The 15719-nt window shown below is 43.3% G+C and overlaps 1 protein-coding gene across 1 annotated transcript; it reads left to right on the top strand.

Annotated features, from left to right (window-relative positions):
- Nucleotides 1-99: 99 nt before the first annotated feature.
- On the top strand, nucleotides 100-15500 carry LOC115203195 (intestinal mucin-like protein; the record flags this gene model as incomplete). Its single annotated transcript, XM_029767637.1, has 20 exons — nucleotides 100-287; nucleotides 9291-9433; nucleotides 9545-9750; nucleotides 10198-10369; nucleotides 10489-10736; nucleotides 10938-11121; nucleotides 11278-11461; nucleotides 11699-11871; nucleotides 12000-12069; nucleotides 12171-12292; nucleotides 12496-12527; nucleotides 12858-13026; nucleotides 13190-13294; nucleotides 13446-13486; nucleotides 13695-13817; nucleotides 13950-14048; nucleotides 14142-14270; nucleotides 14479-14518; nucleotides 14729-14852; nucleotides 15055-15500. Coding segments are annotated over 20 exons (2766 nt in total), but the record flags the coding sequence as incomplete, so codon positions are not given.
- Nucleotides 15501-15719: the final 219 nt, after the last annotated feature.

Raw genomic sequence — 15719 nt, 5'->3', positions numbered from 1 at the left:
ACTGTAAATGTTGAAACCTCAACATCACAGCCCACAGCAACAGGTGAAGAAACATCAGGGCCAATAGTCATAACATCCAATCCCACTACTTTTACAACAACTACAGAGGTAACTACACCTACCACAGGTGGAACTACAACAGCTGAAGAAACAACAACTGAGACAAGTCCATCTACATCCACAAAGCCTCCTAAAGAAGTCACCTCCGGCCCAACAACCACTTCCACCACTGTAAATGTTGAAACCTCAACATCAACATCACAGCCCACAGCAACAGGTGAAGAAACATCAGGGCCAGTATTCATAACTTCCAGTCCCACTACTTTAACAACAACTACAATTGAACCACCAACAACGACACCTACGACAGGTGGAACTACAACAGCTGAAGAAACCACAACTGAGACAAGTCCATCTACATTCACAAAGCCACCTAAAGAAGTCACCACCGGCCCAACAACCACTTCCACCACTGTAAATGTTGAAACCTCAACATCAACATCACAGCCCACAGCAACAGGTGAAGAAACATCAGGGCCAATAGTCATAACATCCAATCCCACTACTTTAACAACAACTACAATTGCACCCACAACAACTACACCTACCACAGGTGGAACTACAACAGCTGAAGAAACCACAACTGAGACAAGTCCATCTACATTCACAAAGCCACCTAAAGAAGTCCCCACCGGCCCAACAACCACTTCCACCACTGTAAATGTTGAAACCTCAACATCACAGCCCACAGCAACAGGTGAAGAAACATCAGGGCCAATAGTCATAACATCCAATCCCACTACTTTAACAACAACTACAATTGCACCAACAACAACTACAACTACCACAGGTGGAACTACAACAGTTGAAGAAACCACAACTGAGACAAGTCCATCTACATCCACAAAGCCACCTAAAGAAGTCACCACCGGCCCAACAACCACTTCCACCACTGTAAATGTTGAAACCTCAACATCACAGCCCACAGCAACAGGTGAAGAAACAACAGGGCCAGTATTCATAACATCCAATCCCACTACTTTTACAGCAACTACAGAGGTAACTACACCTACCACAGGTGGAACTACAAGAATTGAAGAAACCACAACTGAGACAAGTCCATCTACATCCACAAAGCCTCCTAAAACAGTCACCTCCGGCCCAACAACCACTTCCACCACTGAAATTGTTGAAGCCTCAACATCACAGCCCACAACAACTGGTGAAGAAACATCAGGGCCAATAGTCATAACATCCAATCCCACTACTTTAACAACAACTACAATTGCACCCACAACAACTACACCTACCACAGGGGGAACTACAACAGTTGAAGAAACCACAATTGAGACAAGTCCATCTACATCCACAAAGCCACCTAAAGAAGTCACCACCGGCCCAATAACCACTTCCACCACTGTAAATGTTGAAACCTCAACATCAACATCACAGCCCACAGCAACAGGTGAAGAAACATCAGGGCCAGTATTCATAACTTCCAGTCCCACTACTTTAACAACAACTACAATTGAACCACCAACAACGACACCTACCACAGGTGGAACTACAACAGTTGAAGAAACCACAACTGAGACAAGTAAATCTACATCCACAAAGCCTCCTAAAGAAGTCACCACCGGCCCAACAACCACTTCCACCACTGTAAATGTTGAAACCTCAACATCACAGCCCACAGCAACAGGTGAAGAAACAACAGGGCCAGTATTCATAACATCCAATCCCACTACTTTTACAACAACTACAGAGGTAAATACACCTACCACAGGTGGAACTACAACAGCTGAAGAAACAACAACTGAGACAAGTCCATCTACATCCACAAAGCCTCCTAAAGAAGTCACCTCCGGCCCAACAACCACTTCCACCACTGAAATTGTTGAAGCCTCAACATCACAGCCCACAACAACTGGTGAAGAAACATCAGGGCCAATAGTCATAACATCCAATCCCACTACTTTAACAACAACTACAATTGCACCCACAAAAACTACACCTACCACAGGTGGAACTACAACAGTTGAAGAAACCACAATTGAGACAAGTCCATCTACATCCACAAAGCCACCTAAAGAAGTCACCACCGGCCCAACAACCACTTCCACCACTGTAAATGTTGAAACCTCAACATCAACATCACAGCCCACAGCAACAGGTGAAGAAACATCAGGGCCAGTATTCATAACATCCAATCCCACTACTTTAACAACAACTACAGAGGTAACTACACCTACCACAGGTGGAACTACAACAGCTGAAGAAACAACAACTGAGACAAGTCCATCTACATCCACAAAGCCACCTACAGAAGTCACCACCGGCCCAACAACCACTTCCACCACTGTAATTGTTGAAACCTCAACATCACAGCCCACAGCAACAGGTGAAGAAACATCAGGGCCAATAGTCACAACATCCAATCCCACTACTTTAACAACAACTACAATTGCACCAACAACAACTACAACTAGCACAGGTGGAACTACAACAGTTGAAGAAACCACAACTGAGACAAGTCCATCTACATCCACAAAGCCACCTAAAGAAGTCACCTCCGGCCCAACAACCACTTCCACCACTGTAAATGTTGAAACCTCAACATCACAGCCCACAGCAACAGGTGAAGAAACATCAGGGCCAATAGTCATAACATCCAATCCCACTACTTTAACAGCAACTACAATTGCACCCACAACAACTACACCTACCACAGGTGGAACTACAACAGCTGAAGAAACCACAACTGAGACAAGTCCATCTACATTCACAAAGCCACCTAAAGAAGTCACCACCGGCCCAACAACCACTTCCACCACTGTAAATGTTGAAACCTCAACATCACAGCCCACAGCAACAGGTGAAGAAACATCAGGGCCAATAGTCATAACATCCAATCCCACTACTTTAACAACAACTACAATTGCACCAACAACAACTACAACTACCACAGGTGGAACTACAACAGTTGAAGAAACCACAACTGAGACAAGTCCATCTACATCCACAAAGCCACCTAAAGAAGTCACCACCGGCCCAACAACCACTTCCACCACTGTAAATGTTGAAACCTCAACATCACAGCCCACAGCAACAGGTGAAGAAACATCAGGGCCAGTATTCATAACATCCAATCCCACTACTTTAACAACAACTACAGAGGTAACTACACCTACCACAGGTGGAACTACAAGAATTGAAGAAACCACAACTGAGACAAGTCCATCTACATCCACAAAGCCTCCTAAAGAAGTCACCTCCGGCCCAACAACCACTTCCACCACTGAAATTGTTGAAGCCTCAACATCACAGCCCACAACAACTGGTGAAGAAACATCAGGGCCAATAGTCATAACATCCAATCCCACTACTTTAACAACAACTACAATTGCACCCACAACAACTACACCTACCACAGGTGGAACTACAACAGTTGAAGAAACCACAATTGAGACAAGTCCATCTACATCCACAAAGCCACCTAAAGAAGTCACCACCGGCCCAACAACCACTTCCACCACTGTAAATGTTGAAACCTCAACATCAACATCACAGCCCACAGCAACAGGTGAAGAAACATCAGGGCCAGTATTCATAACTTCCAGTCCCACTACTTTAACAACAACAACAATTGAACCACCAACAACGACACCTACCACAGGTGGAACTACAACAGTTGAAGAAACCACAACTGAGACAAGTCCATCTACATCCACAAAGCCTCCTAAAGAAGTCACCACCGGCCCAACAACCACTTCCACCACTGTAAATGTTGAAACCTCAACATCACAGCCCACAGCAACAGGTGAAGAAACAACAGGGCCAGTATTCATAACATCCAATCCCACTACTTTAACAACAACTACAGAGGTAACTACACCTACGACAGGTGGAACTACAACAGTTGAAGAAACCACAACTGAGACAAGTCCATCTACATCCACAAAGCCACCTACAGAAGTCACCTCCGGCACAACAACCACTTCCACCACTGTAAATGTTGAAACCTCAACATCACAGCCCACAGCAACAGGTGAAGAAACATCAGGGCCAATAGTCATAACATCCAATCCCACTACTTTAACAACAACTACAATTGCACCCACAACAACTACACCTACCACAGGTGGAACTACAACAGCTGAAGAAACCACAACTGAGACAAGTCCATCTACATTCACAAAGCCACCTAAAGAAGTCACCACCGGCCCAACAACCACTTCCACCACTGTAAATGTTGAAACCTCAACATCACAGCCCACAGCAACAGGTGAAGAAACAACAAGGCCAGTATTCATAACATCCAATCCCACTACTTTTACAACAACTACAGAGGTAACTACACCTACCACAGGTGGAACTACAAGAATTGAAGAAACCACAACTGAGACAAGTCCATCTACATCCACAAAGCCTCCTAAAGAAGTCACCTCCGGCCCAACAACCACTTCCACCACTGAAATTGTTGAAGCCTCAACATCACAGCCCACAGCAACTGGTGAAGAAACATCAGGGCCAATAGTCATAACATCCAATCCCACTACTTTAACAACAACTACAGAGGTAACTACACCTACCACAGGTGGAACTACAACAGCTGAAGAAACAACAACTGAGACAAGTCCATCTACATCCACAAAGCCACCTACAGAAGTCACCACCGGCCCAACAACCACTTCCACCACTGTAATTGTTGAAACCTCAACATCACAGCCCACAGCAACAGGTGAAGAAACATCAGGGCCAATAGTCATAACATCCAATCCCACTACTTTAACAACAACTACAATTGCACCAACAACAACTACAACTAGCACAGGTGGAACTACAACAGTTGAAGAAACCACAACTGAGACAAGTCCATCTACATCCACAAAGCCACCTAAAGAAGTCACCACCGGCCCAACAACCACTTCCACCACTGTAAATGTTGAAACCTCAACATCACAGCCCACAGCAACAGGTGAAGAAACAACAGGGCCAGTATTCATAACATTCAATCCCACTACTTTAACAACAACTACAGAGGTAACTACACCTACCACAGGTGGAACTACAAGAATTGAAGAAACCACAACTGAGACAAGTCCATCTACATTCACAAATCCACCTAAAGAAGTCACCACCGGCCCAACAACCACTTCCACCACTGTAAATGTTGAAACCTCAACATCACAGCCCACAGCAACAGGTGAAGAAACAACAAGGCCAGTATTCATAACATCCAATCCCACTACTTTTACAACAACTACAGAGGTAACTACACCTACCACAGGTGGAACTACAAGAATTGAAGAAACCACAACTGAGACAAGTCCATCTACATCCACAAAGCCTCCTAAAGAAGTCACCTCCGGCCCAACAACCACTTCCACCACTGAAATTGTTGAAGCCTCAACATCACAGCCCACAGCAACTGGTGAAGAAACATCAGGGCCAATAGTCATAACATCCAATCCCACTACTTTAACAACAACTACAATTGCACCCACAACAACTACACCTACCACAGGTGGAACTACAACAGTTGAAGAAACCACAACTGAGACAAGTCCATCTACATCCACAAAGCCACCTAAAGAAGTCACCTCCGGCCCAACAACCACTTCCACCACTGTAAATGTTGAAACCTCAACATCACAGCCCACAGCAACAGGTGAAGAAACAACAGGGCCAGTATTCATAACATCCAATCCCACTACTTTAACAACAACTACAGAGGTAACTACACCTACCACAGGTGGAACTACAACAGCTGAAGAAACAACAACTGAGACAAGTCCTTCTACATCCACAAAGCCACCTACAGAAGTCACCACCGGCCCAACAACCACTTCCACCACTGTAAATGTTGAAACCTCAACATCACAGCCCACAGCAACAGGTGAAGAAACATCAGGGCCAATAGTCATAACATCCAATCCCACTACTTTAACAACAACTACAATTGCACCAACAACAACTACAACTAGCACAGGTGGAACTACAACAGTTGAAGAAACCACAACTGAGACAAGTCCATCTACATTCACAAATCCACCTAAAGAAGTCACCACCGGCCCAACAACCACTTCCACCACTGTAAATGTTGAAACCTCAACATCACAGCCCACAGGAACAGGTGAAGAAACAACAAGGCCAGTATTCATAACATCCAATCCCACTACTTTTACAACAACTACAGAGGTAACTACACCTACCACAGGTGGAACTACAAGAATTGAAGAAACCACAACTGAGACAAGTCCATCTACATCCACAAAGCCTCCTAAAGAAGTCACCTCCGGCCCAACAACCACTTCCACCACTGAAATTGTTGAAGCCTCAACATCACAGCCCACAGCAACTGGTGAAGAAACATCAGGGCCAATAGTCATAACATCCAATCCCACTACTTTAACAACAACTACAATTGCACCCACAACAACTACACCTACCACAGGTGGAACTACAACAGTTGAAGAAACAACAATTGAGACAAGTCCATCTACATCCACAAAGCCACCTAAAGAAGTCACCTCCGGCCCAACAACCACTTCCACCACTGTAAATGTTGAAACCTCAACATCACAGCCCACAGCAACAGGTGAAGAAACAACAGGGCCAGTATTCATAACATCCAATCCCACTACTTTAACAACAACTACAGAGGTAACTACACCTACCACAGGTGGAACTACAACAGCTGAAGAAACAACAACTGAGACAAGACCTTCTACATCCACAAAGCCACCTACAGAAGTCACCACCGGCCCAACAACCACTTCCACCACTGTAATTGTTGAAACCTCAACATCACAGCCCACAGCAACAGGTGAAGAAACATCAGGGCCAATAGTCATAACATCCAATCCCACTACTTTAACAACAACTACAATTGCACCAACAACAACTACAACTAGCACAGGTGGAACTACAACAGTTGAAGAAACCACAACTGAGACAAGTCCATCTACATCCACAAAGCCACCTAAAGAAGTCACCTCCGGCCCAACAACCACTTCCACCACTGTAAATGTTGAAACCTCAACATCACAGCCCACAGCAACAGGTGAAGAAACAACAGGGCCAGTATTCATAACATCCAATCCCACTACTTTAACAACAACTACAGAGGTAACTACACCTACCACAGGTGGAACTACAACAGCTGAAGAAACAACAACTGAGACAAGTCCTTCTACATCCACAAAGCCACCTACAGAAGTCACCACCGGCCCAACAACCACTTCCACCACTGTAAATGTTGAAACCTCAACATCACAGCCCACAGCAACAGGTGAAGAAACATCAGGGCCAATAGTCATAACATCCAATCCCACTACTTTAACAACAACTACAATTGCACCAACAACAACTACAACTAGCACAGGTGGAACTACAACAGTTGAAGAAACCACAACTGAGACAAGTCCATCTACATTCACAAATCCACCTAAAGAAGTCACCACCGGCCCAACAACCACTTCCACCACTGTAAATGTTGAAACCTCAACATCACAGCCCACAGGAACAGGTGAAGAAACAACAAGGCCAGTATTCATAACATCCAATCCCACTACTTTTACAACAACTACAGAGGTAACTACACCTACCACAGGTGGAACTACAAGAATTGAAGAAACCACAACTGAGACAAGTCCATCTACATCCACAAAGCCTCCTAAAGAAGTCACCTCCGGCCCAACAACCACTTCCACCACTGAAATTGTTGAAGCCTCAACATCACAGCCCACAGCAACTGGTGAAGAAACATCAGGGCCAATAGTCATAACATCCAATCCCACTACTTTAACAACAACTACAATTGCACCCACAACAACTACACCTACCACAGGTGGAACTACAACAGTTGAAGAAACAACAATTGAGACAAGTCCATCTACATCCACAAAGCCACCTAAAGAAGTCACCTCCGGCCCAACAACCACTTCCACCACTGTAAATGTTGAAACCTCAACATCACAGCCCACAGCAACAGGTGAAGAAACAACAGGGCCAGTATTCATAACATCCAATCCCACTACTTTAACAACAACTACAGAGGTAACTACACCTACCACAGGTGGAACTACAACAGCTGAAGAAACAACAACTGAGACAAGACCTTCTACATCCACAAAGCCACCTACAGAAGTCACCACCGGCCCAACAACCACTTCCACCACTGTAATTGTTGAAACCTCAACATCACAGCCCACAGCAACAGGTGAAGAAACATCAGGGCCAATAGTCATAACATCCAATCCCACTACTTTAACAACAACTACAATTGCACCAACAACAACTACAACTAGCACAGGTGGAACTACAACAGTTGAAGAAACCACAACTGAGACAAGTCCATCTACATCCACAAAGCCACCTAAAGAAGTCACCACCGGCCCAACAACCACTTCCACCACTGTAAATGTTGAAACCTCAACATCACAGCCCATAGCAACAGGTGAAGAAACAACAGGGCCAGTATTCATAACATTCAATCCCACTACTTTAACAACAACTACAGAGGTAACTACACCTACCACAGGTGGAACTACAAGAATTGAAGAAACCACAACTGAGACAAGTCCATCTACATTCACAAAGCCTCCTAAAGTAGTCACCTCCGGCCCAACAACCACTTCCACCACTGTAAATGTTGAAACCTCAACATCAACATCACAGCCCACAGCAACAGGTGAAGAAACATCAGGGCCAGTATTCATAACTTCCAGTCCCACTACTTTAACAACAACTACAATTGAACCACCAACAACGACACCTACCACAAGTGGAACTACAACAGTTGAAGAAACCACAACTGAGACAAGTCCATCTACATTCACAAAGCCTCCTAAAGACGTTGCCTCCGGCCCAACAACCACTTCCACCACTGTAAATGTTGAAACCTCAACATCACAGCCCACAGCAACAGGTGAAGAAACAACAGGGCCAATAGTCATAACATCCAATCCCACTACTTTTACAACAACTACAATTGAACCACCAACAACGACACCTACCACAGGTGGAACTACAACAGTTGAAGAAACCACAACTGAGACAAGTCCATCTACATCCACAAAGCTTCCTAAAGAAGTCACCACCGGCCCAACAACCACTTCCACCACTGTAAATGTTGAAACCTCAACATCACAGCCCACAGCAACAGGTGAAGAAACAACAGGGCCAATAGTCATAACATCCAATCCCACTACTTTTACAACAACTACAATTGCACCAACAACAACGACACCTACCACAGGTGGAACTACAACAGTTGAAGAAACAACAACAGAGCCAGTTGTCATCACAGGCCCATTAGAAACAACAAGATCTCCTTCAACATCGCATCAAGTGATTATTACACCTACATCACAAGTAGTCACCACCAGCCAGTGTATTTGCAATGTTAATGGGACACAATATCTACCAGGTAACATGTTATAAATATCATTCAGACAATCAAAATAAATTACATTTCCCTAATCTTTTAAAGAACTTTGCAAAATGAAATGTTCTAACACTTGCCTTTCTCAACAATCAGGGAACCTAGTGTATAATGTGACTGATGGTTCAGGGTGGTGCTTCACCGCTTACTGTAAAGCAACGTGTCAAGTTGAAGTGGAATCAAATCCATGTCCTTCCTCTACACCACCCACTGTATCACCCACAACGTCAGAAGAGACCACGACCACACCACCAACAACTCAAACCTCCCCAGACTGCACTAGCGCTCAGCCACCAAGAAAGGTCATTTTTTCCCTACAAATCTTTTTTTGGGGGGGTAATAATAAAATGGGTGAATGTTTATATATCTCTTTGTGGTGTACTGCTTGAGACATGGATTGTGTATCTGTGCAATTCAGAGGTTGAATGGGCAAGACAAAAGATTGAAGTGCCTTTGAACGGAGTATGGTAGTAGGTGCCAAGCTCACTTGTTTGTGTTAAGAACTGCAACACGGCTGGGTTTTTCCACGCTAAACAGTTTCCTTTATGTATCAAGAATGGTCCACCACCCAAAGGACATCCAGGCAACTTGACACAACTTTGGGAAGCACTGGAGACAACATGGGTCAGCGTCCCTGTGGAAAGCTTTTGACACCTTGTAGAGTCCATGCCTTGACGTACACTTAGAGTATGTTTAACCCTCCTTGTGAATGATTGAGTAATTGCTTTCCCTTATCAAATCAATGGCAGAATGGAGAATCTTGGCAGCTGAATAGCTGTACCACAGCAATTTGCCAGGACGGCATTGTTGTCCAGCTACCAGTAAAATGCAAGCCAGTGGAGCCACTACAGTGTGAGAATGGCCGTCCACCTGTCAAGGTCTACGATTCAACTGGATGCTGCTTTACATATGAATGTGAATGTAAGTGACAACATACAACCCAACAATCTGAATGAAAATAAGACATTATTGCTCATTAGTTTTTAATGTCCTCTGTCAATAGCTTGATTATTATCAACTCATATTTTAACATGTTGCAGGTGTATGCAGTGGATGGGGTGGATCTCACTACATGACATTTGATGGAGTATATTACAATTTCCAGGAGAACTGCTCATACATCTTAGTGAAAGAAATCAACTTCAAATACAACCTTACCATTATTGTTGATAATCACTACTGTGGAAACGCTGACAATGGATTCTGTCCTCAGTCCCTTATCATTCACTACAATTCCTATGAAGTGATTCTTACCCAGCAGAGATCTGGTGAAACAACAGAAAACATGGTAACTATTTCAAAAATATCATTCTCATTGCTTGTATTTTTTTATGCTCCTGCATTTTTATGCTGCTGCGTTATCATGCATTATTAAAATCCCATAACTTTAAATTAAAACCAATAACGGGGTAACATTGTCATGTTACTACTTTCAAGATAACACATGACTCAACCATCTAAATGTGTATTTATTTTTGCACAAATGCAGGTATATGTCAACAGTAAACGAATCTACCCAGCTTACAGAATGGGTGACATTGCTCTAACAAGTACTGGTGTGGAGGTTGTGCTGGAGATCCCTGATCTTAAGGTTCAGGTGTCTTACAAGGGGTCATCATTTAGCATCAACCTTCCTTACTCCCTCTTCCAAAGCAGCACAGAGGGCCAGTGTGGTGAGTATTATTAGAGGGTCAATATACATTTCACAGTTTCAAACTTTCAGTAGATGCTCCTATCTAGACCACCCTATAAAAATTGAATACAACTAAAAACTATGACCTGGCCTTGCTAACTAGGTTTTACACTATGCAATATCCCTATTTTTCAAGGTACCTGTGATAATTCCCAGAAGAATGACTGCCAGTCACCTAATGGTCAGATTCAGAGCTGCTCAGTCGCAGCTAGCCAGTGGCTAATTCCAAACCAGGACTGTCCAACTCCTCCAACAGCACCACCCACAAGCACATCCCCTACCCCCTGCAAGACAGCCATTTGTGAAATCATGAACAGCAAGTAAGGAACATATCAAACAAAGTTTGAAAAAGGGAACAAGCACACAATAGGAATGCCTAAATGATATTTCACTTCCTAATGTGTTTTATCAATTGTAATGTACATTTTCTGTCATGTTAATTTGCTTGTATTTGAAACCTGTTTTTATCATAATACAGGTACCATGCCATTGGCATTTCTGGTTAAAGGTTGCACTCAATGCATCTCTCTAAATCACTATGTTCTTTTCTGTCAAAGGGTCTTTGAGGAATGCCATAAAGCAGTTTCTCCTGATGCCTTCGTTCAGGCCTGTAGATCAGATGTCTGCTACAATGCTAATTCTAGCTGCTCTAGTCTGGAGGCGTATGCATCTGAATGTGCAAATAAAGGGATCTGCATTGAATGGAGGAAGTCCACCGATGGAGAATGTGGTGAGCTATGAATCCAAGCATAGTAGTCATGCCACAAATTCATAGGCAGCGACTTTTGTCATAGGCAACTACTTTAAAAAAATGTTTGCTGGTGTTTAGCATAACTGTGACCTATTTTTGTCCTGCAGCGCATACATGCCCAGCCACTAAGGTGTACATGCCATGTGGTCCAGCAGTTGAACCAACATGTAATACCAGGTAAGCTTAAGTCTGATTGGATGTCATATGAATTTCCTTCATATGAGCCTTCTTTTAAATAAATGATCTCCTGCATAATCCCAAACCTCTTTTGCACTCAGATATAATGAGAAGTATTTGAACAACCAAACCCAAATGATCAATAAGACAAAGGAGGGTTGCTTCTGTCCATCTAAAACCGTCTTGTTCAGCACCTACTCTGATACTTGTGTGGTCTTCTGTGGTAAGAATGGGTTATGGGTCATTTTGCAGGTAGCTATCAATATAAGAATTAGACCTTTCTGTACTTTTAAACCTTTAATCCAGCATGAATCATGGTTTACTGGCTTTATTTGTAATGGAACAGTTAAAATGAGGAGGTGTAAAGAACTTGACCCCAACTATGTGAGACAAACATTTTAAACACACCCTGTATTTATTTTTCAGGCTGCACCGGACCTGATGGCAACCCCCAAATGGTAAGAATTTCCTCCATCTAAATATTCTCCAGATGTTCATTCTCACATAGACATATCATGAGATGCATTTCACGTGAGTCACGGAAACTCACATACTTAGGATGGATACTTTTCATTGACATAGCATAGGTCTTGTCCTCTTTATTCCTTCCAAAGACCAGACCAGAAAACGTTTAATCTCTGAATAACCACGTCCAACCCATTTCTTCTCACCTAATGATGGTTCATATTAACTGCCATGTTTAAATCCAGTTCATTGCAGAACAAGAACAGCTGAGTTACTATTTTCTGTTTATGTATTGACCTGACATTACCCTGTTTTTTCTTAAGCCTGGTGATACATGGGAAAGTGGTTGCCAGCAGTGCACCTGTGACATGGACTCCATGATTGTCCAGTGCCAGCCTATCACTTGCCCCACACCAGCCATACCCATCTGCAATGAGACCGGTTACAGACTGGTGAACAAGACAGAAGGCTGCTGCCAGAAATATACATGTGGTGAGTGATGGAGCAGACCCTTCAGTAAATCATTAGAAAGCCAACTCTTATTCATACAGTACTAGACCAAGATTATCTGAAGTGTTCTGTAGGGTCATTGGGGTTATTTGACCCTCTATCGGCTTGTCTTTTAATCACTTCTCATTGGTTACCTCTGTAACAGAGTGCGATGCACTGCTTTGCCCCAAAGTCATGATGGACTGCCAGCCAGGGTGGGAGGCAACTATAAGCACGTCCATCTCAAGCTGCTGTCCAGAGTATACCTGTGGTAGGTCCCTTTGATTTACTTCATCAGTGGTTTAGTTAGTTCATTGACTTTGTAATTCCCAGGTATCACTGGTTTGAATTACGTTTGTGTTAACTATGACATGAATCACTGGTATCACTGACTGATTCCTTCTCAATGTGTGTCTGTTCAGTTCCTAAGGGTGTATGTGTCTACAATAACATCGAGTACCAGGTAAGAATAAATCATTTCAAATAAATTAAATTCAACAAGCTTCTGAAAGATACCCACACACATAGCTTAAAATAAGCTGTATTGTGAATGCTGCCCTCATAATTGGCCACATTCTACTATAGAACTGCTCCCTTTGCACTCTCACCCTCCTCTATTCAAACAGTCTGTTATAGTGGATTATAACTTGTGTCTCTCTCTTTCTCTCCAGGCTGGTGCTGAAGTTCCCAAAGGAACATGTGAGAATTGTATCTGCAGCTCGACCATGGATCCTAGCACCAAGCTCAACAACATTGTGTGCACAAATATCTCCTGCGACACTACATGTTCACAGGTAGTCATGTCTCTCTTAACAAACATGATAAATGGATTTACATATTTATAAAAAAATTGCAGTATCCAACTCTGGAGGCTTATGAAGTAGGTTACCAATGATTTACTAATGTACTCTCCATCCTCGTCTTAGGGCTTCCAGTATCAGGCCATACCTGGTCAGTGTTGTGGGAAGTGTGTACAGACAAGCTGTGTGGTTAATATGCCAGATAAGACCCAACACACTATTCAGGTGAGTACCACAAGAGTGTATGAGGATGCATAATCTGTCTGCATGATCTGAAACTCCATCATAATTCTTCATCAACTTCTCCTTGTGCGACAGGTGAACGAAACATGGTCACCACCTGGTGACAAATGTGTGATGTACACGTGTGACAAAACTGATGGACAATATATACCAGTGGAGGTGAAGACTGTGTGCCCTGCATTCAGCCCAGAGAACTGTGTTCCAGTGAGTTTCTATCCTATCTCACCTCCTTCGTGGGGACATTCAACACTGCAGTTACATTGTTTCCCATTCTCACTCAGAATGTTACTATAATTTCTAGCACTCTTGGGTCATAGCGATAGATGTTTCAGTAACATTTAGAATGGAAGGGAGCTCGCATAATGTATACAATCTGCCGCTTATAAATCATCTCTCCTATTTTTCACCCCAGGGAACTGAAAAGACAGATGCAAATGGATGCTGCAAGACTTGTAAGTAACACGTCCAGCCAAATCATTCCTAATAACCACACAACTACTGGTTAATAATAGCATGCTATGTCACCTAAATAAGAAAATAAGACAACAGGAAACATTGTGTGGCTTCATGCTGGCCAAAAATGTATATGTTGGCTGTTTCTGCTTCATCTACTGTGTCATACTGTTTCAAACAATAACTCTTGATGCATCTTTCCTGACCAGGCACAGAACGCAGGAATGTCTGTGAGATGAAGTACACCACCAATAGCATTGTCATCAGTGGCTGTGCGACCGCTGAGCCTGTGGAGATCAATTCCTGCTCAGGAAACTGTGGAACCTCTTCCATGTAAGTATTACAGATGCTGAATGCAGCACTAGTCAATGTCATGCAGGCCCCAGTCCGTGATCACCTATTCACTATCTGGTGTGCCCTTTATGAACTAGGAGCCTATATGACTTACTTATTGTTCCTGTGCTCATCTTGTCAAGACAACCCAGGGAATACAAGCCCTCTTTTCAACTTGTCTTGTGTTTCTGTGAATGTGCAGGTACTCAGCAGAGGCGAACACCATGATGCACTACTGCTCCTGCTGCCAAGAGGCGACCACTAGCCAGAAAGAGGTGGAGCTGATGTGCCCTGATGGGTCAAAGGTCAAGCACTCCTACATCCACGTTGAGTCGTGCGGATGTCATGTCACAGACTGTGATGCAGGCACGACCGCCGCCCCGGGGACAACCAGACAGCGCAGGAGGAGGCGCTAAACATCTAGGGAGACAACATCGGAATTGTCCTCATGACATCGAATGTTTTATTGAGAATTTGTTTTCTTGTTACGTTTTAATTCAATCTGTCATGTCAGTGTATCTCTACAATCGGCAGCACTTAGTTTTATGTTCTTATACCTTCATTGTAGAATGAATGTATTTTCTATGATAAATGTAGAGGGTAATCTTTTTTCTAATTTGTAGTGATTAATAAACAACAGCAACATCATGTGCTTCTGCATGTTCCTTTTGCTCTTTGAGCAATTCTCACATTCATTCAAGCTATTCACAGTGACCACTATAACAGTAACATTATGCTACTTAGAAGTATGTATAGGTAACTGCCAAAATAACGGTAACACCAACATAAAGTGTCCTCATAGGGCTATGGGCCAACACGAGTCGCCAGAACAGCTTCAATGCAGCTTGGCATAGATTCATCAAGCGT

The sequence above is a fragment of the Salmo trutta genome, chromosome 12 (genome assembly GCF_901001165.1).
Source record: "Salmo trutta chromosome 12, fSalTru1.1, whole genome shotgun sequence".
NCBI classification, from domain to species: domain Eukaryota; kingdom Metazoa; phylum Chordata; class Actinopteri; order Salmoniformes; family Salmonidae; genus Salmo; species Salmo trutta.
This window is presented reverse-complemented; position numbering and strand designations above follow the sequence as displayed.